The 25,370-nt window shown below is 46.7% G+C and overlaps 1 protein-coding gene across 1 annotated transcript; it reads left to right on the forward strand.

Moving 5' to 3' along the window:
- Nucleotides 1–23,496, forward strand: COPS8 (COP9 signalosome subunit 8). The gene is made up of 9 exons (XM_061460322.1): nucleotides 1–4; nucleotides 12,695–12,786; nucleotides 15,441–15,511; nucleotides 16,889–16,937; nucleotides 17,899–18,031; nucleotides 18,985–19,092; nucleotides 19,569–19,631; nucleotides 20,800–20,841; nucleotides 22,087–23,496. Exons 2-9 carry the CDS (start codon nucleotides 12,709–12,711, stop codon nucleotides 22,164–22,166), a joined length of 624 nt encoding a protein of 207 aa, XP_061316306.1. The 5' UTR covers nucleotides 1–4; nucleotides 12,695–12,708; the 3' UTR covers nucleotides 22,167–23,496.
- The last annotated feature ends 1,874 nt before the right edge of the window (nucleotides 23,497–25,370 follow it).

Genomic DNA, 25,370 nt, shown 5'->3' on the forward strand with positions numbered 1-25,370 from the left:
GTGGCCTCAGCATCGGGAGCTTCCCGCTGCCTGCAGCAGATAAGGCAGCCCCATGAACACAGGTTCCTCTCCTTGTCAGGTCCATCAGTGCAGTCAGTGCCTCTGCGGGGTCCCAGCTGAGAGTCCCAGGGGATGCTGCAGCTGGTGAAGGGGTTTCCCAGGGTGGATCATGCTGTGCTCAGCACCACTGTGAGTCACGCAGCGGGAGGGGATGCTGTTTCCTGATGGACAAATCCTGGCCGGGACTGAGTGACATTGATTAAAGCCTGATGATGATTTGAATCCATGGACAGTGCAGGCTGGTGCCAGGGACTGAAATCCCCAGCGCAGCGCTTGTGGGGCTGCCCCTTGCTGGGAACGTGGGGCCAAGCCATCCAGGCAGCAAGGCATGGTCTCTGCAGTGGACTGCTGGGGGTGCTGGGATCAGTGATGAGTCCGAGATGAAGCAGCTCCTGGGGCAATGGGGTGTCTTTCTGAGGCTTACTAAGCAAAAAAAAGAGCATTTCTTTCTGGCTTTGCTGTGATTCTTGGCCCATTGCGTGTTTTACCAGCATGGCTTAATAGGGGCTAATGCTCCAAGTGTGTCTTTAATAACCCTGGGACAGTAGCAGCTTAGCAAAATAAACCTTTCCCAGCTGCACTGCTCTGGAAACTCGCCTGCTCAGCTGCTTCTCATGCTGGCCCCTTTCTGGACCCACTTCATGAATCTGGGACAGACTGGGACAGACCAGGGATGACCCGGATCCAAGGAACATGCTGTTCAGGGAACACCAGGTTCTGTCTTTCGGGGCCTGGGGCACCACAGGGAATGTGAAGGGTCAGTGGGTTTTTCCCAGCACGCCTGTCAGGGAGCACAGAGGAGAGGCAGGATGGGGAGCCCTGGACACCTGGCCTGAGGATGGGGCTTTGCCTGGCTGCAGTCAGAGGTGCCTGTGATGGGAGGTGGAGCTCAACAGCAACGGAAGAGCAGGGGAGATAACCAGAGAAGGGCCTCATCCATGATCCTGATGCTCCCCAGCACCTCTATGAGTACCTTCATTTCTGCCCTTTCTGGAGGCTCTCCCAGTGTTTGAACACTGATGTCTCTCAGTGCAGGTATGAAACATCCTGACTACAGCTCATACCTTCATGTACAGATGCAGTGTGGTACCTGGTTGCTTCACCTCTAAGTCCTTGTGAGATTGAGCCCTTTCCCCCCCCCCCCCTCCCCGAGGCCTATAGGGTAATGAATGCTTAGCCACCACATGTGAGGCAGGGAGGACCTGGAGTGTTGACCCCTTTCCTGCATCCATCCCTCTCCGTCCTTCCCTTCTGCTTCCCTGGACCACGTTTGCCCAGAGCATCTGCAAGGTCATGAACCCCCAACACTACCCCAAGGCCACATGTGATGGGGAGGGCAGGGACGGAATGGCCCGAGCACAGAGCCAGACATCTGGTTCGTTAAATGCTACATGTGCTCCCTGGTTTCAAAAGGGAGCAAGGCAAAACAGCCACTTGTGAGATAACAGCTTGCACAGTCCTCCAGAGTCAGCTCCTTCGCTGCAGCCTGTCCCATGGCTGGGGCTCTGCACAGCCAGGGAGAACCAGGCAGACAATAAGGGGCTCCATTTGCCTTTCCAAGGCAGGCACAGCCCTGGGTAAGAGGGAAAACAGCAGGAGAGGGCTCCAGGCTTTCTTCATGTTCAGTAAGTGTCAAGGGGAAGCAGGGAACAGAAACCCAGGGATGGGGTTGGTTCAGGTAGGCCAGTGCTTGGGGACAGATTCAGAAACTACAGGAAAATGCTGGGAGTGGAGGAAGGTTTCAGGTTTATGCTGACATGTGTTTTTTTGCAGCTGTATTTCCAGTTTTGTGCTGTGCTCTGTGAGGCTTCACACCTACATGTGTCGGTGTTTGTGGAGGACTCAGGTGGTACCTAGAGGAAGAGGTGAAAATGTTGTCCCTTGGTGCCAGTAAGGAGCAGGACAGGTCTTGAGGAAGCGGTACTAGGGGATTCCCCGGACACTGCATCCCTAAGAGCACTCCTCACCAGCACTTGAGCACTACCCAGAGGTGCCCACATTTGCACTGAGAGCCAAGACCAGTGGAGGATGCGCAGCAAATGGTTACAATACGTCCGTCCGTCCGTCCCCAGAAGGACCTGGTGTGTCAGCCCTGGTAAGGACTCACCATGGGACTCATTTCCTCCCTCTTCCCTGCTAAAGAAGATGCTGGATTCAGGTGTGAGGTGTTGGACACAGAGACTAAATCCCCTGTGTTCTCAGACTGAGATGAAACAAACATTTTCCTCAGTCGAGCTCTTGGCAGCGGGTCAGGGGCATTGGCTGGTGTCAGCCCTCACTATGATCCTTTGCACGCAGTCCCCCCCACCTGCGGAGCTGGAGAACAAAGCACTGATTTCCATCACTTGGCCACCTCACCTTTGGTTGATGCAAGCGAGCTCGGCCCCTGCCTTCACAGCAGGCACTGACATCCGGGTTGAAGCATCTTGTGGTCGGTGCAAGCTGAGGCATTCCTGCCATGCCTGGGGCCTGATGCAGGCTGGAGGTGACTGGGGCCCACAGCTCCAGGGAGAAGCAGCACCAGCAACTGTTGATACCTAAACACGGACCCATCTTCTTGCCTTCCTTTGAGGGGTTTTCTGACTCATGTCTGAGTTAGCCTCAGGATTGGACTGAACCTAACCCGGGGCTCACCTGCATGCTGAGCTCCCAAGGACTTAACAAACCCTCAATCTTGCTGGCAAACGTGAAGGAAGGGGCAACTGTGCCATCCCTATGGAGGAGTCAACTGAGGCGCTGCGAAAACAAGCACATGTGTGGGCTTGTTTGAGGCAAAAGAGGGTTTGGTGCATGGGGAGCCTGGGCTGGGTGAGCTGGCCCTCAGGTTTCTATCAGGGCTGTCCCTGGTCCCATTGGAGCAGCCCTGGGCTCCCATGAGAGCCACCTCCTGCACAAGTGCTGAAGGAGGCATTTGTCCAGCTTTTATTCTTCCCTCTGGGACACGTGGGGGATGGTGATCTCTGATCTCCCATCACCTGAGGGGCCTCCCTCTGCTTTTTGAGATCAGTCCCCAAGAGGACTGCTCAGTGTCAGCCTTAGGTGGTTTCAGAGGTGATGGAGAAGATGGCAGAAAGACCTTAAACCCACCCCAAAATTACGATGTGCTGGAGATGGAGGTGCCGTGATCCCAGGCATGCTCCAACTGCCCAGGAACGGCACAAGGAGTTCTTCCCTCCAGGCTGGGGCCTCTGCAGGTGTTAAAGACATCAAGTGACCACCCTCCTGCGGGTGTTTTTCCATCTGCCCCTGCTCAACAGCTCGTATTTTCCGAGCTGCAGGACAGGCGTGAAGTGTAACAGGGCAGTGCTGGGGTGCCTGGAGATCCCAGTGACCCGGGACTGCACAGCACTGGGATATTCCAAGGCATGGACTTGGAAGTGACAGTTCCAATGACGTTAAATGGGAAGAAGAAATGCAGTGAGCCCTCTGTGCTTATGTCAGTGGAGCAGCAGGAGAAAAAGTGATTTCTTCCAAGAAACCCCCCTTAAACCTTCAGTCCAAACCACTTTCTGTGGCTTTTTGCTCAACACAGACCAGCATTCTCCAGGGAAAATGTCTTTCTTCCCAAGAAACTTCAATTTCACAGCCTCCTGGGCACCCTCACCTCAATCTTACCCATGCAGCGAGTGCCTTTACGTCACCTCTGAGCCCAGATCCAGGCTTGCGTGAGCACACCTCTGTTCATAAAGCACACGGGCATGGGTGTAAATCCCTGCGCTTCATTAAGGGTCAGGCATGTGCTTACAACCTGGTGATGCTGGATACTGCCCGCCTCCTGCGTTGCCTTTTCAATGCAGGAGGTGGCTCCCTACATCAACGGGTCCTTGTGGGGATGTGCTGGGGTTATGTCACCTCCCTCACCCCCTCTGGGGGGGAAACTGGCACAGCCCCATGGACTTGGAGGGAGCCCTTGGCACTGGAAGCAGTTCTGTAATCGGCTCTATAAATAAGAGAGGGGAAAATGATAAATGACACCAGCATTCCCAGCCAGCCGGGGTAGGATTACTCACAGGCACTGCGCCCAAGTGACCTTGGAAGTAAATTCCAGCTAAATTCCTTAAAAAATACTTGAAGGAGGGGTGGGAGCTGGAATGAACTGAGCTCAAGATCCACACGCCCGGGCTTTTAACTCCTATCCAACAGAGAAAGGAGAGATTGGTCCCACCTGTCCCCTGGGACAGAGCAGGGCACATTGTCAGGAATCAGTGTCTATCACCTATGAGGGCTTCCAAAAGGAATCGGTGCACACCAGCCCTCCGAGGGCGTTTTCCAACCACTTGGAGAGAAGCTGGAGCCGATGCACAGGGTTTGGAAACCCAGCTCTAGAAATGTGCTTCATCAGGACAAAGCAGAACTTAATTAGGGCCTGCTGGAAGGGTTGTTCTCTGCAAAGCTCCTCTTCTGCAAAGCAGACCTTTCATCGAACAGGGAGATTATTGGGAATGTTGGGAACTAGGTGGATGCTGCCATCTGAAATGTGCTCTTAAAGAAAGCAAGTTCCTTTGGGGGGCTTTGTAAAGATTCAATTATTTCTGCATTCGGTTGTCAATGGAACATGTTTTTACAGCAAATGGAGCTTTTCCAGGCGTGGTGGGTGATGGATGGGTATCTTACATGGAAATCAGTTAACATTCGTCAGACTCCCATTCAAACAGGAGACTTCAATTGCTGGCACAGCAGTTGATCAGTTCACCCTCATGCTTTAAACTCAACAACCTCCGGTAACCTAATATAGGCATATATTAAATATATAGCACTGCTTATGTGTCATTTAACAAATCTATTCCTCCTGCTCCTTTGCCTCCCTTTCCACAGAAGGCATTTTAACAGCTTGAGTGATGGTGCTTTTTGATGCACAAGTTGTTTTACTGAACAGCAGGATAAAAGTTTGTGCAGGCAGGAATTTCATTAACTTCGGGGTCTTTGTCGCACTAAGCAGCATCAGATTTGGCATGCGGGAATAATGGGTTCCAGGGCCTGAAATTCCCATTATTTTCCATCAGTTTATTTAAAAACCATTGGCTGAATTATAAAGGGCTGCTAAACAATGAATGTACTGTTGTTTCTTATTGTTTGTTGCTGTGCCCAGATGTTTGGTGTCTCAGGGTTCCCTGAGAGCACTTCAGGGTGCCACAGAGAGAAATGCATCCTGTAAAACAACTCCTAAATCTCAAGTTTTCTCCTCATAAAGCAGAATGATGAGTATTTGCAGATGGAATGAAGTAGTCGCAAGTTTCTGATGGTGCTGGCGAGCATTTGCATTGCATCCTTTTGTCTACTGGGCTCTGTGCAAAGCAGGCCCATCCCGCTTTGCAGAGGGGTAAACTGAGGCACAGTTAGGAAACCTGACATGCCAAACAAACCAACATGGGATTGACCCTTCTTTTTCATCCCCAAGCCAGTGTTTTCCATGTGCTGCATCCCTCCTGAGGGATGTGCATCCCTGAGATGTGCATGCACCTCCTCTCCCCAGCTTTGCACACCATGTGGGGTTAAGGTGATGGGGACGGGTGCTGTGGGGCCGATGGCTCTGTGCCCCTCACATAGCTCCCATGTGGGATGTGCGTGACAAAAAGACCCACCTACATCAGATTTGCTCCCAGGGCCACTCATACCACATGTTTATGGGGGAGGGATGTGCAGGCCCTTCTAATGGCTCTGTTGTCAGAGCCCATGGACTGGCTCTGCTCCCCTCACCAGTGATTTTATGGGTCCCTGCTCTATGGTTAGTGTAAATAAGACAAGGCTCCAAAATCAATAGCCTCCTCCTCTGCTTGCCAGCAGGTCATGCACGTGAGGAATGCCATGTGCTGTAAATAAATGGCTGATGAAAGTGCAGTGTTCTTACAGAATAAATGGCCCTGTGGCTTACATTAAATAGTTCAGTGGAATATGGAGGCGCTGGGTGCATCCCAAAATGTTCCACCCTGAGAAGAGCTTCCAGAGGATATTATCCTGAGCAGACGTGGGGCTGGTCTGTCCTGCCATGTCCGGCCCCCGGACACAATTCAAAGCAGCTTCAGCTCACATTTAAACACCTTTTTGATGAAGAAATTGCCTGTTCAGGGCATTTAAGTGCCAATAACTGTGAAGGGAAGTGTGTGAAGAGGGAGGAGAACAGGATGGGAGGCACGGAAAGCAATCCCCGTCAGGGGAGCGTGTGCATCTGTAATGGTGGCAGTTTCATTGCCATCTCCAAACAGGCTTTGTCAGAACTAAGGTATGATGGGTATGACATTGCTGGGCTAAACCACATCAGAGTGACAAAGCACAGACTGGTGCAAGGGGAGCCTTTCCCAGCAATGGTGGCATTCAGAGAACCCAGGATGTGTGGGTTTAGCTGTAATTTGCTAAGCTTATACAAAGGAGGGGAAACAACAACTTTCTGTTTCGTTTTGAGTGGCTGTTTTCCACTGGCAGTGCTCTCAGGAAGCCCTTCAAGCCAAAAGAGAAACCCCAAGCCCTCAGCAGAAATGCTTGCATCAAAGGTAGCTCTGCTTGCTGTGTTTGGCAGGTGAAGAAAGGATTTCAGTTCTCAGCTGTCCCTGCTCTCTGCCTGTCTTGAAAAAGAAGGGAATCCCTCTTCGATTCCCTTTCTTTTCCTTGAAAACAAAAGAAAGACAATGGGTTGGGGGTTTTACTTAGGAAATGCTGCCTGGAGCACACTTCAGGAGCAATGCAATACCTAGTGTTCCAGTTATTCCAGGTCTAACAGACCTGGGTGTATTGCTGGTACAGAGCAATACTCAGGCTTTCCAGGGCACAGGGAGAGACAAGCGCACCTTCTTGGACCACCAGTGCCCCACCTCTGCTGCTAAAGGCATTGAATACGACTTCCATTTCCTCTCTGCTGTCTCACCACAGGTTTGGAAAGAGCATCTCCTTGCAGCCCTGGACAGTGAATGTGGAGATAGTATAGTTAATAGGGGAATAAGGAGTCTTTGGTGTGAATCATAGTAGTGGAGCTGCAAAGCAGGGTTTGCCTAAGGACCCAGTGATGACAGCCTGGGATGCTGGGGGCCCTAAGAGCCCAGGGGCTGCAAGGTTAACTATAGAACCTTGGAAAGGCTTAGAGGGAAAAGTTAGCATTGAAAATGGACAGCAAACTGCTGCGTGCGGCAGGGCGTCAGCATCTCACTCTTGCTCCTTCCATACACAGAGATACCAAGGGGCTGATCTAGCAATTTCTACAGCCCCTGGAAGTGATGGTACCATGTTATGGTACCATGGCTTTTTGAGCCTGCTCATAGGATGCAGGTTTGAACTGATCCGTAGAAATCAAAGAGCAAACAAGTGACATATTTCCTCTTCCAGTCTCACAGAAGCATCTCCTCAGAAGAAGCCTTAATCCTCAATCTCTGGGCCAGCTCTTAAGCTAACAGCGTCTTTGTAGGGGATGCAGATCTGATGAAGCGTGGGCTTCTCTCCTATACAGAATGGGAAGCATCTCTCCCTGTGTCCCCAGGGATGTGCATGTGATGTCCCACGTGGAGACCCCCATCCTGGCTGCCTCTGCTCTCCCTTGCCTGCATCCCGGCACAGCTAGATGTGGAATCCAGCTGTTGGCAGCAGGGCTGGGGGAACAAAGAGCCCATTGCAGCGCGGGTCCTGGGTGATGGAGAGCAAAGCCCGGCAGCGCTCAGCAAGCGTCGGGGCCGTGAAATCGGATTTGCGCCCCTGCGCTGGGGCAGGGAGCCTGGGGGCAGCACTCAGTGGTGGAGGGCAGGACAGGTGGCCACAGGCTGGGAGAACCATAACAGGGCATCACGGACACAAGATCCTCTTTGTTAAGATGATACCGGAGCAGGAGGGCGGCTGCGGGAGAGGCTTTGGCACAGCTGCCTGAGCTCCTTTACCTCCCGACATCAAAGCCCGCCTCTAATTGTGTCTTTATTACTTTCACCCAAGCCCTGGCCCAGTGTCCCTGTGGCTTTGCAGTCAAACAGGTGCCTTTCTAACGTGTGAGATTAAAGGACCTTAGTGGATTTCAAAGCGTGCCTCAAGGGACATGGCAATGCATCTGATCCTGTTAGGATGGGGATGCAGGAGCATCTCCTTCCCTGGCATGGGAGGCACATCCCATCTCACAGGCAGAGCTATGCCCCCAGCCAGCCCCAGTATAAGGTGGGAGGCCAAAGGAGGCCATGGGGCCCCAAGGAAGCCCCCAGGCTCACAGTGTGAGCAGCACCCCGAGGATGCCCTGTGCATCCCATCCTGCTGAGAAGGGCATCGGTTGGAGAGGGGCTGAAGCCTGCAGGGATGCCCCATCCCTCAAGTGCCCCAGCTAGAACAGGGACTCCCCACTTCATCCCCTAAATGCTCCCTACTTCACCAGGGACATCCTCTCCCCACCAACTCATAGCTTGAACCAGGGACCCCCCGATCCATCTCCCAAACCCCCTTTATTAGACCAAGGTCCCTCCACTCCATCCCCCAAACACCCCGTGTTTGGCCTGGGATCCTCCCACTCGATCCCCCTCAAATGTCCCATGCTGAATGCTTGATACTAGAAAACACCCCACACTGGACTGGGACCCTCTCTCATTACCCTCTCCCCGATCTGGACCATTTTAGGGATTTCCATGAGGGAGCACCTTGGTGGGAGAACAGCAAGGGGAAGCAGCATTGCGTTGCATTGCTAAAAGGTACCCAAGGTCTCTGCCGTAGAGGATTAAACTATGCAGAGACCAAGAACTGCTGGCTCAGGAGCCAGGGAGGGGACCGAAACTTGGCTGAGGATCCTATAGAACAAAGCAAAAACAGGAAAATGCAGAGACATGCCTCAAAAGTCATAAAAACAATGTGGTTAAACACACACGGAGTCTCTTTCCCCCTTGGCAGATTACAGGAGGGCAATCTTTGCCTCCAGACGTGCGGGCAGAAGCCATTGCTCACGTTAATTCCTAGGGAAAGCAAGAGGAGGTGGATGGAGGTGTTCAGGGTGCAGAGAAAGGGGCTCAGCTGATCCCAAATCCATCTCAGGGATGGATTTGATCCAGAGCGGTAGAAGAAGGACATAGAGCCCATAGGCAAGGACCAGTGGGTGAATACCTCTCAGCACCTCACACCACAGCAGTCACTTTGCCACAGCTTCTGTGGTCTCCTGCACACCCCACAAGCTCCCCAGGCTCCCTGTTTAAGGGTTTTCCCTTTGATTATAGCACCATGCCGCAGTAAAAGCCGTATAACTGAGGCCTTGGGTTTAAGTGATGAAATAAGGATGAGGAAGGCAAAAAAAAAGAAGTTCTATCCCAGTGATCTTGTTTATGGGAGTTGAAACCAATGCCCCCATCAAAATGGAACAATAAAAACTAATTGTTTGGGGGAAAGAAATGTTAATTTCCCATCAGCCGTTCCCCATTTCCTTTCTGCTGAGCGCAGCTCCTATAATCGAGGCATTTGTCCCCTTTGATGGCTGGTGTCAAATGAGCTTTGATGTCATGGAAGGAAATCATGTATTTAGATACAGCCTTTGCTCAGGTCAGGCACAGTCACTATAAATCAGGGGGCTGAGGGGATGGGGAAGGGTGTGGAGAGTTTCAACTTGACCCTTTAGCACCGTTTTCTTTACCTTTCACATTAAATTAACTCTCCTATTGTTCCATATCACCACATTACATCTTATTTTCCCCATCACGATTCTTTTGTTCCCCTGCAAAGCTTTTGAAGCAGATGAGAAAGGGAAACCTTCTTGCAATCATCTTTCCAGAGGGTACCTCCACATCAGAGGCAGCACATGGAAAGAAATGGGAAAATAAAGCCCTGCCACAACATCTCTGCTAATCTTTCTTGGAAATGCCTCTGGAAACAACCGAAGCTCATCGGGACTGGCGAGGAGAGCAGAACTGGAATCCATTTCATCGCTCTATTAAAGCCCATGCAAGGAACAAATGAGTTGCTGAGATTTTCATGCCATCCTCACCAGGAGCTGAATAAAGATCACATTAAGTTTACACATCTGCAACAGCTGGCAGCCATGTCCTAAAGTGCCTTTCAAGCCTGTGAGCTGAAGGGAAATCAGGATCCTTTCAAGTCAAGGAGCTTTCCCATTAATTTAATGTGGTTGGCTTTGCCAGGGGGACAGATTTCCCAACGTGCTCAGCTGTTTTCCAAGTCTGGCCTCTTCTTTTGGTGCCTTAATGGAAGAGAAGCTCCCAACTAACATAAATGGTCCCATGATTCCCCAGGGTGATAGCTCAGTGGTCTCAGTCACTGTAAAAGGCAGGTTTGGGCTGAATCCATCACTGTTTTGAAGGAACTTTTCACTTCATCAGAAGCTGTTCTTCATGGGATAAAGATGGTGCTGACAGGGCAATGGGACATCAGCCTCAGCCACGCAGCTTGATGGCTTCTGCTTGTGACAGGCTGTACTCTTATCTGCATGTAGTGGGGGATGTGATGGTGTTGGGGTGCAGGCACTCCTGAAGCAAGTACTTGGGCTCTTTGTCCATCCCTGGCAGACGGCATCTCCTGGCTCACTGCAGAGGCACTTGTTAAAGCCCTCTGCAACCACCCTCTGCCCCAGGGCCGAGCAAAACTGTGTGGTGATGGTGTGGAAATCATTCTTGTTCAAGCCAGAGAAGCAGGAGAGGCCAAAGGGTTGAGCTCCCGGCCGTGATGCTTGGTTTCCTCTGTGCTTACGGGGCAAGGAAGGGGTCTGAAGACCCTGCTGAGCCACTCTGGCAGCATCCCCAGCTCCTGCAATCACAGGGTTTGCAACTCATGCGCAGGGAGGAGACAAAGTTGGACTTTATACAAGGGCCTGTAGGGACAGGACACGGGGGAATGGCTTTAAAGTGAAAGAGGGGAGATTTGGATTTGATTGTTGTCCCAACAGCTTAATGAAATCCTGCAAAAGAAATATAATTATATATATATGTTATATCAAATTATATATAATATATATTATTATACTATAATAATATATATAAAACATATATATCTATATAAAAACCTAACTGGGCTCAAATGGGAGTTTCTCCCCTGGAAGGGACAGTGGGATGTTTGGCGGTGGCCACGTCCCCGCTCCCGTTTGTTTCTCTTGCAGACAGTGCCCTCTTGTGGAACCCTCTTGTCTGCTCCATTTCACTGCTGATTCCCCAACTGAAACGATCACTCGCAGAGAGCGCGAGCATTCACAGGGGACCAGCACAGCCTGCGGTGCCAGGGCTCGTACTTTCCCTCCTGGCACCAGGGAGAAGGATAGCAGCGGGATGAAGGAGTGCAGCCCCATGACATCCCACCATAAGATGAAGCCTTCCCAAATCGACATGCTCTGTGATGGGCATCAGGATGCTCTGACCCCAACCCCACAGTGCTAAGGAAAGGTCTCCCACTGGCACCATCATAAGCTGCCACCCGCTTTGTTCTCCCTATTGCCTTCCAAAAAGGCGTGAGATAATTGGAAAGCAGAACAAAAGGTGAGGACAATGCTCTCCTCTGGGCAAATCCCAAAGAGAACACAGGTCATTTTAATTTTTCCATAGCCATGACCTCTCCTGGAGCACGGAGACTCCCTGGCAACAGGGTCAGGCTTTATGCCAACCTTTCTTTATGCAGCATCATCGAGGGGCTGAGCATCTCTGTGCTTTCCTGTTTCCAGCCCAAAAGCATGGGCTTCACCTCCAGAGCACCTTGCTGGAGCCAGGTCAGGCTTATACAGGGCAACCCTAATTTAGCAGCAAGATCATGCAGCTCTTGAGCACAGCTTGAGGGAACTCTTGTAAAGGGCTGTAGGGGTCTCTGGTTGAATATGAAGAATAACTGATTTGGGGGATGGTGTCTGGGGTGACCCTGGGGGTGAAAGATTGTGGGGGAGCACTGGGGTCAGGCTCTGTTCAAGAGATGTGGGGCTGCGGTGGAGAGCACATTGGTTGTATTGGAAAGCAAGGATTTGCAGGAAACAAAGCCCCAGGTAGGTTTGCTCTAAGAAAAGGAAAGTTTCCTTCTGTGTCTCTGATTGCAAAGATCTGGTGACAATCCTCCTGCTTTCCAAGGATGCACTCCATGCTGTAAGCATGTTCAAACCCCTCCAAGTCATAAATACATCACCTGATGGGAGGTGGGACTGGGGGGTCCTGGTACAGCCCTGTGAGGATGGGAAATGGAGTCACAGGAGGGTGCAGAAGAAGAGTGGCCCCACCTGTAAAATAGAGTTATACCCCATGTTGGCGTACTATGTGCTGTTTTGGTGGGTGCATGTACTCATAGAGATGGTATGTTATATTGCACATGTAATGTGCAATAAAGGGTGTATGTCACACATCATGTGATATGTGATATGTATGTATGTCATGCATCACGTGGTATGTGATACATACATACAGACACCTTAACGTGATGCGTTTATCGCACAGGAACAGAGAGAGATAACGCGGGGTGAACACGGTACAACCGACCCGCTCGTTATCACACACGTGCTAACCACAGCCCACCCCCGCCCGGCGCGCCAAAACAGTGACCACGCCCTTTGACCACGCCCCCGACGTAAGCCACGCCCCTGCCCCCCCCCCCCCCCCCCGCGGTCCTCCAGGGTCACGGAACAGGGGCTAGAGCGGCTGGCGCGCGGAAGTACGTGCTTGGTGGCGTCGGAAGTGACGTAGCCGCGCGGGCGCCTCTTGAGGTGCGGCGGTGCTGGCGGGCGGGAAGATGCCGGTGGCGGTGATGGCGGAGAGCGCTGGCGGCTTCCGGCGGCTGCTGGAGCAGTGCGAGACGCAGGAGCTCGAGGTGCGAGGGGTTCCTGAGGCCATGGGAAGGCCTCGGGGCTCGGTGTCGCGCCAGAGTGGTGGCGGTGGGGTCAGGGGCGACGGTAGCGGCGGCCTCCGTGACTGGGGAGTTCTGGCTGGAAAACCCGCACTGTGAGAGACATTGAGGTGCTGGAGCGGGGCCGGAGAGGGGCAGTGGAGCTGGTGCAGGGCCTGGAGCACAAGTGTGATGGGGAACGGCTGAGGGACCTGGGGGGTTCAGTCTGGAGAAGAGAAGGCGCAGGGGGGACCTTATCGCTCCCTACAACTGCCTGACAGGAGGTTGGAGCCAGGAGGGGCTGGGCTCTGCTCCCAAGGAACAAGGGATGGGACAAGAGAAAACGGCCTCAAGCTGCACCAGGGCAGGTTTAGATGGAGCTGAGGAACAATGCCTTCCCCACAGGGTGCTCAGGCATTGGAACAGGCTGCCCAGGGCAGGGCTGGAGTCACCGTCCCTGCAAGTGCTCACACACCGTGGAGACGAGGCCTCAGTGCCATGGGTTAGTGGTGGCCTTGGCAGTGCTGGGGAGTGGTTGGACTGGATGAGCTTAAAGGGCTTTTCCAACCTGGTTGATTCTGTGAAAGTGCTGTTTTGGGAGCATACCCTGGTGCTGCAAGGAGAGATGTTTGTGGTGATCTGCCTGTGCGTGTGTTTGAGGTTGGTGTGGGTTTGGTGCAGAAGCCTGCCAAAAAGTAGTTGGAAAATCACAGACTGTAGATAAATGAGAACATTTTAGTATGATTACTCGGGTCTTTTTGGAGGCTTGTGTGCAAGAGAGTTCAGCTTGAGCCCATTTCCTCTTGTCCCACCCCTTGCTCCTTGGGAGCAGAGCCCAGGCCCTCCTGGCTCCATCCTCCTGTCAGGCAGTTGTAGGGAGTGATAAGGTCCCCCCTGAACCTTCTCCAGACTAAACCCCCAGGTCCCTCAGCTGTTCCAAGCAGCACCATGTTAATGCTGATAGCACTTCCTGGGTGATATCCACAGACCCTTTCTCGGCTTGCAGAGCTCCCAGTGCTTTCTGAAATGTGAAAATCTCACATCCTAATGGGGAGGATTGAAATAAGGGAAAATTTGGGTTCTTCCTCTTTTGTGCACTCTTTAGTGATTCTGATTTCCAGGTGTTGATGCCCTAGCAACTGAAGGGAGACAGTGGTTCAAGTATGTGATCATTTACAATAGCAGAACTTTGGTGTTGACAAATCAGAGCTTTGCAGTGGAAAATATAATCCTTAGATGGGAGGGGTCCCTACTTACCATGTGTGTCATCAAGCTTCAGTTGGGAGTTACAGTGCAGAGCCCAGGTGCCTCTCATGTTCTCAGCATGGTGCTGTAGCTTCTTGGTATGCCGAGAGCTTTGCAGAAGAGTGCTGTGGAGCTGGAGGGAGATTGTTGTGCTGAAAATATGAGCTGCCTGCTGCCTCAAGTGACGGGCACTTGGGTATAGAGAAGCAGAAAGAGTACCCTTGTACCTCTGGGGAGAGTTGAGAGTGGCTCCCCCTTCTTGCTGGGAGCTGTTCAGTGCTTGCTTTGAAGGTGTGTGTGTTTCCATCCTTCAGAGTAGCACACCAGTACAGCACTTGTCGCTAAGGCGTCTATTAAGGAAGTGTGGGTAGAGGGATGCTTAGATGAGATGGTGTTACTCCTATGATCACAGCATGTGTTAACAGTCACTAATAGCTCCTCATGAGGGAATGTTGGTTCTTACACACCACGTTTCTATAAATGGAGTTACCTTTGTGTTTCCATTCAGATTGACAAGCTTCAAACAGTGTCTGATACTTAAGTTTGGGCAAGCTGTTTGAACCTGACTTGCAATAGCTTTGGCTGCCTTTTGGCTCTTATGAGGGGGTTGCAGGGTTCTGTCAGGCTCAGTTCTGAGTGTCAGGGATGGCTCCCAGTTGGCTTTGGGCTTTGCTTCTGCAGCCATGCTCCATGACACAGCTAATCACCTCCTTTTAGTTCAAATGAGCCTATCTATCATACATGTAATTAAATAGCTGCATAACTGGCTTCCTGTGAGTCCTTTCTGCACTGTATTTTGATAAATTGCTAAAAAAACTACTGGAAATCTCTTCAGCTTTTAAATTATTGTAGACTTTCAAAATTTTGTAACTTTATTATAATTAATTTTTCTCTACTTGCTTGGTTTATGAAGCCTGGCTGGAGTGTAGCAAGTGCCAAATCTTAGTTTAGGTTCTAAAGAAGGGCAGTTCAAGTGAGCAAAGAAGCTTTACTCTGGTGGAATGCCCTGAACTGAGCTGAAGTTTGGCTCAAGATAATGGTGTCTAAAACCAGCTGTTTGTAAGGAACTGTAAAGTTAGGTGGTTACCACTTCCATGGTTGTAAGCTAGAACACTGGAGTAATGAAAGATGTAACCTTATGTTTTCATGCAGCAAAACAAAGTTTACTAAGTAAAACTTCTGGCATATGCAAGTAATCTCTTCATTGTAAGATACAGCTGCACTGATACAACACAGCAACTTTGACAGTTTGTCCAGACCTATTATGTGATGTGGGGAAAAGAAAAGATTGTCTTGGAGTGTTCAGTTTCCATTAAACTTGGCTTCCTGCTGTATTTTGTAAGATACCACACTTAAAATATATAACCAACTTCTTTGTATGTGTTTTTTTTTAGGCCCCTGGAGGAATTGCAACCCCCCTTGTTTATGGCCAACTGCTAGCTTTGTACCTGTTGCATAACGACATGTAAGTGTTTCACTTAATGTTTCACTTCAGATACTGAACTTGTTGCTATTAGTTTGAGCTGCAGTTGCCAGGATATTAGGAATGGGTTGTGTGACTTGCAAAATGCCAGGATATTAGGAATGGGTTGTGTGACTAGCAAAATGCATGTAGGCAGGACTGTTGAGGTTTTTGGTTTGTTTTTTTACGTTGTTCCCAGAGTTAAGTCTTATTTACCATTTGTTCTGTCAGGAAAATTACTCTCCTTTGCTCTTACCCACCTTTTGAGAAGGCTGGCTTTAGGATAAAAGATCCTTAAATAGTGAAATTGGCTCCTTTGGAAAGTGTTGGGCACTTCAGCATGTTGATTTGTAGCTTTTCAAGGCTGCATTTGTTTTGAGTAGCATTGCATGCTGCTGCTTGAGTTTAAATTACAGCAGGAAAACTCTAAACTGTCCATGGTAAAAATGAGGGATACTGTTGGTGTGAATGAGCTGAATCTGCATGAAGCTGTAATCCTTTGAATTCAGTCTGGTGGTATATTACATGGCCCTGTATGAACTTGATTTACTGTGTTTAGGATTTTACAGAGAAATTGCTGAGTATTTATTCAGGCAGAATAAATGATATTACTGTGTTTGATTATCAAGCCCAAGTAAGGATTGGTCTGGGGATTTGAAGACTGGAGTGGTTTGGGGGTTTTTTGCATTGTAGATAATATATTTTTTCAGGACAAAATCCCTGAGAATGCTGAAACTGATGTAGGTAACCTTGGTTCACATGGATTTAAAGTTTTAGATTTGTGTTTTTCTCTGTTTGGCATTTTGAATCTTTGTGAGCAATTTTATTGTGCAAAATTGTTGTTTTTTTTCCTTTCCCATTTTAGTTTTATATTCTCTCCCCTTGTAATTTACCTAATCATTATTATCAGTAGTAGTAATATTGTTGCACTGTACTTTAAATTGTTCTTATTGCAACTGGTGGGCTTTACATTCTTTTGATTCTGCTCCCAATCCTGCCTGAGGAGGGGAAGAAGGGGCTCATTGACCAGCTGGGTCTAAACCACAACACACTATTCATAAGTCACTGTTTGTACGTGTCTTCATCAAAAATGCAGCTATTCTAAAAATACAACTGCAAAAGTAACCTCTGTGAAATGCTGCCCAGGGCAGGTGAATAATGAACCTTTTCTGAACTGTGCTGAATGAGGCAGTTAATGAACTATTGGTTTTATTATGGTAGTCATATTGTTTGCTTGAGAGTAACATTGTTGTTCTACTTCACTAGATGTAGGAAATATTTTAAAGCACTGAGATGACTTAACAGTGTCTGAACAAAGCTTTTGGTGTCTCTTTGTAGCAAACATTTGCTTACTGAGAAGTATTTTTAACTTTGTTTTAGGAATAATGCACGCTATCTTTGGAAAAGAATCCCTTCTGCTATCAAAACTGTAAGTAATGCATAAAATGCCATTTGATACTAGACCAGTTTCATGTAAGTTTGCTAATAGTGACACTTTTCCCTCAGTGATTGTGTTTGGGAAGTAGCCTTGGGCTTAGCTCTGTGCTATAAACTGCTTTCCCAGCAGGTGGCATAATGGTATTAACATTTTCTTGTTGCTCATCTTGCCTCTTCACAATCTGGTGCAACAGAATTCAGTAAGCCTGTAGAGTTTTTAGTAGAAAGCTTCATGCTGAAGTGTAGTCAGCTGGAGGAAAGCAATTGATCTGGCTCTGGGATGAGGCCATGTTCCACATGAGGGTGCAGGATACCTTATGCTGCAAAAAGTGATCTAAACTAAGATGCATCTTCAAATTGATTAACTTCCTGAAGGCACTTGTTTTGCACTGCATTTGGATCAAAGATGCATTTTCAGATTCAGCTAAATATAATAAAACTTAAAGCCAGTAGTGGGAGAGCACTTGTAGTGACTGTAGTGTCACTGTATTAAGCATGACCTGTTGTCAAGATTGCAAGACTTTGCAAGCTGAAAATTGTCTGCACTGTGCAAACAGCCTCTGCAGCTTAGAAAGCCTCTACTGAAGAGGCAAGCATCTCTCTAAGCAGAAAATAAGCTGTGCCTATCTTTTTTGCAATTCCAGTCAGTATCCTGAGGGCAGATTTCTCTCCATGATTGTTTTAGCTGGTCATGTTAGCCTGGATTGGTATAACTGATATGAGCAGACTTTGCTTATGTGGGTGATAACATCATGGCAGAGGATGGATCAGGGAGCTTGCAGCAGTGATATATGCTAGAACAAGATTTATGTTTTTCTGTTTGTCTTTGAGTTGCGATATTCTCTTGCAGTGGGGAAAGGAAGTGGAAATTTGCTTATACAGTATGGTCACTGTAGAGAATGCACTGGTCTGGGTTAACTTTTTGTTGGGTTTGGTTGTTTTTCTCACAACAGGCAAATGCTGAGCTTGGTGCAGTTTGGTCAGTGGGACAAAGAATCTGGCAGAGAGACTTCCCAGGAATCTATACAACAATCAGTGCACATCAGTGGTCTGAGACCATCCAACCAATCATGGAAGCACTTAGAGGTACAAATTGAGCTCCTGAAGGTAGCAAGCAACTATTTATATGTTGCCTTAAATTATTTCTGTGTGCTCAAACACAAACAGACAAGTAGATAAATGACTACTTATTATGAAAAATCACAAGTGGTGAGGAAGGTTGTTGTCAGGTTGTTGTAGGTTTTACTTACTGGGACTTTAGGTACCAGGTGTGAATAAAAATTTCATTGCAATAACTTATTTGTTCAAGTTGAATCGTTTTCATTAGGGCTGTGTATGTGATTGTTGTATTGGAATTTCATATACTATGTTCTGTAATAGCAAAACAGACCACCAGTTATGCAGTTCGATCAGACTTCTACCTAATCTAGGGAACTTGGTTTGGTATCTGAGAACCTTGTGACACTTACGTAAAGGGTTTTCTTTTAAATGTCTGTTTAGACGAATGTTTTATAAACTGTGTAAGATGCAAAGTCCTGCTTCTAGAGGGCAGGACAGACTTCTAAGTCCTTCTAAGGTGTGTTGCTGCAACATTCTCTGTAGCTTCAGAAACTGGGATTTTCTTAGATGCCTTGGTGTCAAACTATGAATGCCTTTTTGGCCACATCTGCTTTAACTCATTGTTGTTTTTTTTTTCTTCTTTTTCCCTTTTTTTTCCTATTTCTAACTTTTTGATACACAAGCTCATTGCAAATGGAGGCTGCCATGAGAAGCAGAGTTTCCTAAATGGGTTTACATACTGGTGGTAGTACCCAAGATGCTGCAAACTGCATTTGGAAGTTGAATGGGGTCACTGAGGGTTTTTTCTCCTGGCATAGAGCAAGCTGTTATCTCTGCCTGTGGCACTTCAGTGAATAGTGGGAAGGGAGGGGGAGCTTTTCAAGTGCTGGCTTTAAGGGTGGTAGTAATAGAAATGGAACAAAAAGCGTTAGGTTTTTCTAGCTATGGAAATCTGCCTTACAGTGTTTCTCTCTCCTTAGATGCAACTAGGAAACGAGCCTTTGGACTGGTTTCTCAGGCATATACCTCAATAGTTGCAGATGATTTTGCAGCTTTTGTCGGGCTTCCTGTAGAAGAAGCTGTGAAAGGTACTTTGTGTTTATTCACTGAATAGTGTTTCTACATATGATTGAGATCAGAGAGCTGCGAGTGATGGGAAATAAACATTTGTACAAGTTCAGAGACTTGTAAAGAGAAGTGATGGGATGAGGCAGTGAATAGAGAAATATGTCTTGGTTTTGGGTGTTTTGTTTGGGGGGGGTTTGCTACTAGTTACCACTGGTTATCTTCCCTTATGTATGTGGAAGTGTTAAAGCAGTTCTGTGGCGAGAGAAGAGTGAAGGTAGTGGATTAAGCTAGTTCCATGTGTTACTACTTTCATGATATTACTTGTAGAACTACATGTCTAAATATAAGCATTTTCATAAGTAGTATGCCTTGGAATTACAACATGTAGGCAGTGAACTGAGATACTTTTCTACTGGTCTTAATGTGCATCTTTGTTTTACATTTCTAGCAATTTTACAGGACACTCGTTCTTACTAATGTAAAAATGCCTTTTCAGGTGTATTAGAACAGGGCTGGCAAGCAGACTTTTCAACTCGTATGGTAATGCCTAAAAAGCCAGGTAGGTGGAGCTCTTACTTGATTAGATGTTGAGTTTAGTGTTTTCTAGTAATTAGATGTTTTTAATTAAAAATATGCATAATATTTTCTTAGATTCTTTTATGGGGGCTTATGCTGCTTACATGGAATGCTTATAGGTGTAGGAAGTACAAAGTAGTGGATTTGGTTTGGGGTTATAAGTAGTTTGGATTAAACTACATTCTCAAATTAACTGTTTTAAACAAACACAGACAGGATAAGCTATGATTTCTCCTGCTCCTCCTCTGCTGCAGTGGAATGTAAGTTGGATGACCTCAAGGGGCATGGCTTAATCTAATAAAGATGATTAAAACATGTACCAGTTTGAACCTAGGGAGTTTTTCAGGAGAAGCAGAACTTCTTTGGGCAGGTATCTTGTGGATCTTTGTGCTCTGAGGAGCTCCAGTCCTTGGTGTAATTTTTTTTTAAACTTTGTTCTATTGGATCTTTTCCCCACTGACATTGTGGTATTGATAATAGTGTCTGTTCCTGCAAAGCTCAGGCTTCAGAAATGCTTGTTTCTTTTGGTTTGGTTTTTTTTTTTATGCTAAAGCTGTCTCTATGGCTGGCTATGGCAAAGATAAAATTAAGCTATGAAAGCAGACTAAATGACTGCTCTTAAACTGCACAGCACAGCTCTGGAATAAGAAGCTACATACAGCATATCCAAAAGGCAGCATCTATTAGCCTAAGAAAATACATTGTTTGTATGGGCAGAGTTTTTAGGAGTTTGGAGCCCAGAAGATCACAATAAACATGTGCCAGGGAAGGTGTTGAAATTTATCCCTAGGGGCACATACCAACCAGAGCCCTGAGCTTTTGTACGTGATCAGGTTTTGTATGAACTGGTTGCAGCATATGTAGTGTTGGCAAGTACTGAGAACTAGTTACATGTGGTTCTTTCCCAAAAGTGAGTGTAAGAACTACTATTGAGGCAAAAGAAAGAGGCAGGAGGTTGTCATCTATTTTAAAGCTACATGTCTAACTAGCTAAGCCTTGACTATTCTGCTTTTTAGTTGTGAAGTAAAATAGGATAAATGAACGGGCTTCATTTTAATTACCTTTTCATTCAGTTTTGGCTTGCTCTGTTAGAATTGTTCAGAGTTGGTCCACTGAGCTCACTTCTGTGGTTGTTTTTTTTTTTTCTTCAGGTGTGCTGGAAGCTTCCTTTAACAGATTTATTCCTTCATCAGGTATGTTCTGTTTAATAATCTGTGTGCATATATCTGAACTTGCATGATGAATATAAATACAGTTTTACCAGCACCACAAAATGGGAATTGAGTCCTGGAGAAGTGAATGTTGTCATTTCTCCCTCAAAAACACCCCACCTCAGTCAGGTGCTACATGAACATGTTTCTCCCTCTGTCTTCTCTTTCCCTCACACCTTGAGGAGTGCCTGAGATTCTCGCTTCCAGTTGAAGTGGGAGCAGAAGTAGGGAGCAGATGCCAAAGCGGAGGCAGACAGCCCCTATAAGACAAAACCTTTGACATGAAGGCAAATGCTTCACAAAGCTCATTGCTCTTGCATGATGTGGCACTTCTGTAGAATGTATCTTGTGATTTTTCTTGAGTGCTCAACAGTGGATTGAGGTGTGTAGTATGTTATGTCATGCTGATTCTCAAAACACTGGTCTCTGTTCAGAGTAGTGACAGCAGATCTAAATTGGTGGCTTGCTGTGTCTAATAGTGGCCAAAAGTATCTTAAATATACAGGCTTAATTCCAAGGCCATTTCAAGAGCTGGGTTCTTGCTTTTTAAAAGCATTCTGATTGTCAGCCTTCTCTGTCACATCCTGACAGCCCTAAGCAGTATGTCCACTTACATACATCCTGAATCCTGCTCTGTTAGCTCTTCAGGAAGACTAAATACAACTTCTGCTATTTTTCAGTTTCTCATTTTTAATCATCTCCCTGGAGATGATCTCGCTTGTCTTCCAACCTCTTGTTAAGCTGTAATCTCAGGTGTGCTAGCATCTGTATAATGATCTGCATCATGTGCACTCTTTTCTCTTTCATCCCATTCAGTACTTTGCTGTGTTTTGTTAGTAAGGTAGCCCTATGGATTTATTTGCCATCTTCAGTATGGCAACTTGTAAGGAAAGGAGCAACTGAAAACCTTCAGGAGCTGTTGTTGTCAAGTGGAAGGGCTATCAGTCTTCATCATTCAGACTCCAGTATATGGAACAAACTGCTGATAGGTGGAACTTGTATTTTAGCTTCTTTGCTGTTAGTAACTCTTGCATTACTTAAGGTTGCAGATAACAGAAAAGTTATGTCAGCTAAAGCTGCATAGGCAGGAAATGCAGTTAAGCTATGTCCCCATAAGACTGTTTAACAGTCTGCATTTAATGTCTTCCTTGCTATTGTAATGGCTGGTATTGCAGATGGATTTGTTTTCTTAATTTTATTAATGATGCCTTTGTTTTATCTTTGTAGAATCTGCTCCAGTTCCACCAATTCCGAACGAACAGCAGTTGGCCAGATTGACTGACTATGTGGCTTTCCTTGAAAATTGATTATCCTGCTCCTATATCCAGACCAACTTGGGAATCCTGTGTACTGACAGTTCTAGGAATCTAAGATTTATTTTGTATCTGTTAAACGTTGCAGTGGCCCCTACTCAAATGTGTGAAGTATACAGTGGGTGTTAGTACAATTAGTGTGTTGCCAAAGCCAAGCTAGCAATTGAAACAATCCTTTAACTCCTGTCATATTTATTCAGTAGGTACACAGCAGTATTACATAGGGGTTTTTGTTGACTTGTAGCAGAGAGAGGCATAACTGTTCTTCAGGTATACTGGAAATGGAGAAGGAAAAGAGCAAGTTAGTGGTGTTGAGGAATTTATGCTAGTAGGTTATGTGCTTCTATGGTAAGGACAGCAGTGCATACACAGATCAATTGCATGTTGAACCAAAGTGATGGATTGCCCTACCCCTGTCTGCGGAGAGGAAATATGTTGGTGAAACAGGCACTTGAAGAAAACAATTTATAGGAATTTCTTTGCATGTGAATTTGTGGCGTCTTTCTAATTGTTCTTCTGTTGGTCTTCCTGGATTGTTAAATCTTCTTGTTTTGAGGTGTGGAATTTCACATCGGGCATATTTTTACAGCAGAATAATTGGAGTCATTTAAGAAAAGCAAGTTTTGACTTGGAGCAAGAATTTTTACTTTTGGAAGGTGTTATTAGTGATGTAAGACACCAGATAATCTGCTGGGTAATCATACACCTGCTTGAAGCCTGTCATGTCTTGGTCTGGGCTGGGATCTACAAAACCCAACAACTCTTACCCATCTTTAAGCTTTTTGGATTACCTCTGCAGTTACTGGAGAGGAATTCAAACATTAGAGTAAGTATCCCTGAGTAGAGACCAATTGGGATGGGGGTGGCATGTTATGCTGCAATGTCAGTTTGAGAAATACAGTTTCTGTATCGGAGCACTGCTGTGTTAAACTTTGAGAGTGGGTTTTGGAAGCAGAAAGCTGACCTGTATTTCCAAGCTTCTTATTTGTATTATGCTGGTAAATACGCTATGGGGAAAATAGTGGTGCTTTAAAGGGCAGTGCCTGCCTCCCTTTGCTTCTTCCCCCTCTCCAACATCATACTCAATGGTTTTGTTGAAGATGGCAAGTGTGCTGTGTGTTGTGATTGTTCTTTCCAGTGTGCACTACCTACTGTACATTCTCTGTCTGGGGATGTGTTAGCAGGGAGGAACTGTGACCTGTGCACTGCTGCTTTTAGAGCTCCCTTTATATATAAACACTTACTTAAATTGATTATTTATTTGAAACCCACCGAAGACTTGGATTTCTAAATTCAGTGATATTAAAGAAAATGTTTACACTGACCTCATATACTTCACTGTTTAGTTTTTCCTTAGAAAGCACTTGGTCTGGTTTGGCTCTTTTTTAAATGAACTGTTTGGGGTCTAATCTGAATTGGGTTAGTTAAAGATTGGTGCAATGCACTATGCCTTGTCATGGCTTAAGCCAAGCTGGTAATGCAGAACCACACAGCCACTCACTCACTCCCCCCCCTCATTGCCCCCCTCTCCTGGAGGGATGGGGAGGAGAATGGAAAGAATGTAACTCCCACAGGTTGAGACAAGAACAGTTTAGTAACTAAGGTATAACACAAACCACTACTGCTACCACCAATAATGATAAGGGAAATAACAAGGGAAGAGAATACAAATGCTCATCACCCAGTGAATGATACCCAGCCTGATGCGAGCAGCGATCTGGGCCTCCTGGCTGCCTTCCCTTAGTTTCTATCCTGGGCATGATGTGCTGTGGTATGGAATACCCCTTTGGCTGGTTTGGGCCAGGTGTCCTGGCTCTGCTTCCTCCTGGCTTCCTGTGCCCCTCTTCACTGCAGAGCGTGAGACTGAAAAGTCCTTGACTGGAGTAAATGTTACTTAACACCAGTGTTTTAGTTGTTGCTATCAGCATTATTCTCAGGCTAAGGTTGAAAACATAGCACTGCACCAGCTACTAAGAAGGAGGGGAAAATAACTCCTACAGCAGAATCCAGGACAGGTAGCCTCCTCCAGCCTGAAAACTGACTACCTGCTGCTTACTCTTAGGAAGTCCTTTCCCCTTCAGTCTACTAGTTTTGGACAAACCTGTTGTGTATATAAAGTAGAACACTTAATCCACATGCTGTTCTTTGTAGAAAAAATGAGTAGATTTGAAGGTGCCTCCAAAACCAAACCACACTTCCTCAAATGATCTGTAATTCTGGTATTTCTTTTATTAAGCAAAACGCCGCCCAGTTCCCCTGTGTAGACACTCACCTTGGGGTTTTTAGGTTTTAAATGGGCAGGTGAGGAGCAAGCTGAGTTTAAGGTTTGGTAAAGGGGCTAGAGCTATTAAATGTTGGAGAAGTAGGGGTGTTACAGCCAAATGGAATGCTGTGCTTCATATCAGGGAAAGGTCAATGATACAGCTAGTGCAAATGGCTTTGAGGGATGTTTTTGATAGCAGTCATGAGACATTTAATAGACTTGTTTGGCATGTATTGAGTTCATAAAATATTTAATTTCCCAGCTTGTTCTTAGAAGTAGTGAATGATTTTATCCTGCAGCAGGCTATGAGCTGGGTCACAGTACCTGGAAACAGGAAATTTCCATCTAGTGGCAAGCTTGTTGTAGTTCTTTGTGGAGCTTGTGTGATAGGTTGGCATGATTGATTTGGTTCCTGAACTGCACTGTGCCATGGATTCTAAAAATAGGAATGAGGGCATCTTAAAATACCATGAAAGGATGTTTAAAATACATACATATTTAGAATGTTTAGAGTAATAGTAGGTTGCTAACAAAATCCATGATTGGATTTAATGGCTGAAGACAAATTCAGCTTTTCCGTATCAGTAGGAGGCCACTAGTTGGAAAGATGTTATTGTATAGCATAGTCTGTTTCATTAGATGAAGACTTAACCAGTCTCTGAAAGGTAGAGAGAAACCTGTCTGTAGAGCTGTGGTTAACCTCTCAAGCAGAGAAACAAGCGTGCTAGCAAAGGTTAAGAGAGTTCAGTTCCCTTGCAGGCAGTGAGCAGTCACAGCATGGTAGCTGTTTTTAGGCTGGCTCTAACTCATATTATGGTCTTCAGTTGAGCATAGGTTAATACTATGGACAAATGTAAAAGAATTTTGTGGCACGTGGATTACAAAAGTGAAGATTAGAGGTAGTTGTAGAGAAGTTTTTCTCTTGGCTTAGGCCT

The sequence above is a fragment of the Pezoporus flaviventris genome, unplaced genomic scaffold, assembly GCF_033815535.1.
Source record: "Pezoporus flaviventris isolate CSIRO_AGI_PZ_B2104156 unplaced genomic scaffold, CSIRO_AGI_Pfla_v1 ptg000001l, whole genome shotgun sequence".
Taxonomy (NCBI): Eukaryota; Metazoa; Chordata; class Aves; order Psittaciformes; family Psittacidae; genus Pezoporus; species Pezoporus flaviventris.

Coding starts and splice junctions, on each gene's coding strand:
- COPS8 (XM_061460322.1), top strand. CDS start 12,709: ATGCCGGTGGCGGTGATGGCGGAGAGCGCTGGCGGCTTCCGGCGGCTG. Junction 15,512..16,888: donor TACCTGTTGCATAACGACAT/GTAAGTGTTTCA, acceptor ACTTTGTTTTAG/GAATAATGCACGCTATCTTT. Junction 18,032..18,984: donor AATCATGGAAGCACTTAGAG/GTACAAATTGAG, acceptor CTCTCTCCTTAG/ATGCAACTAGGAAACGAGCC.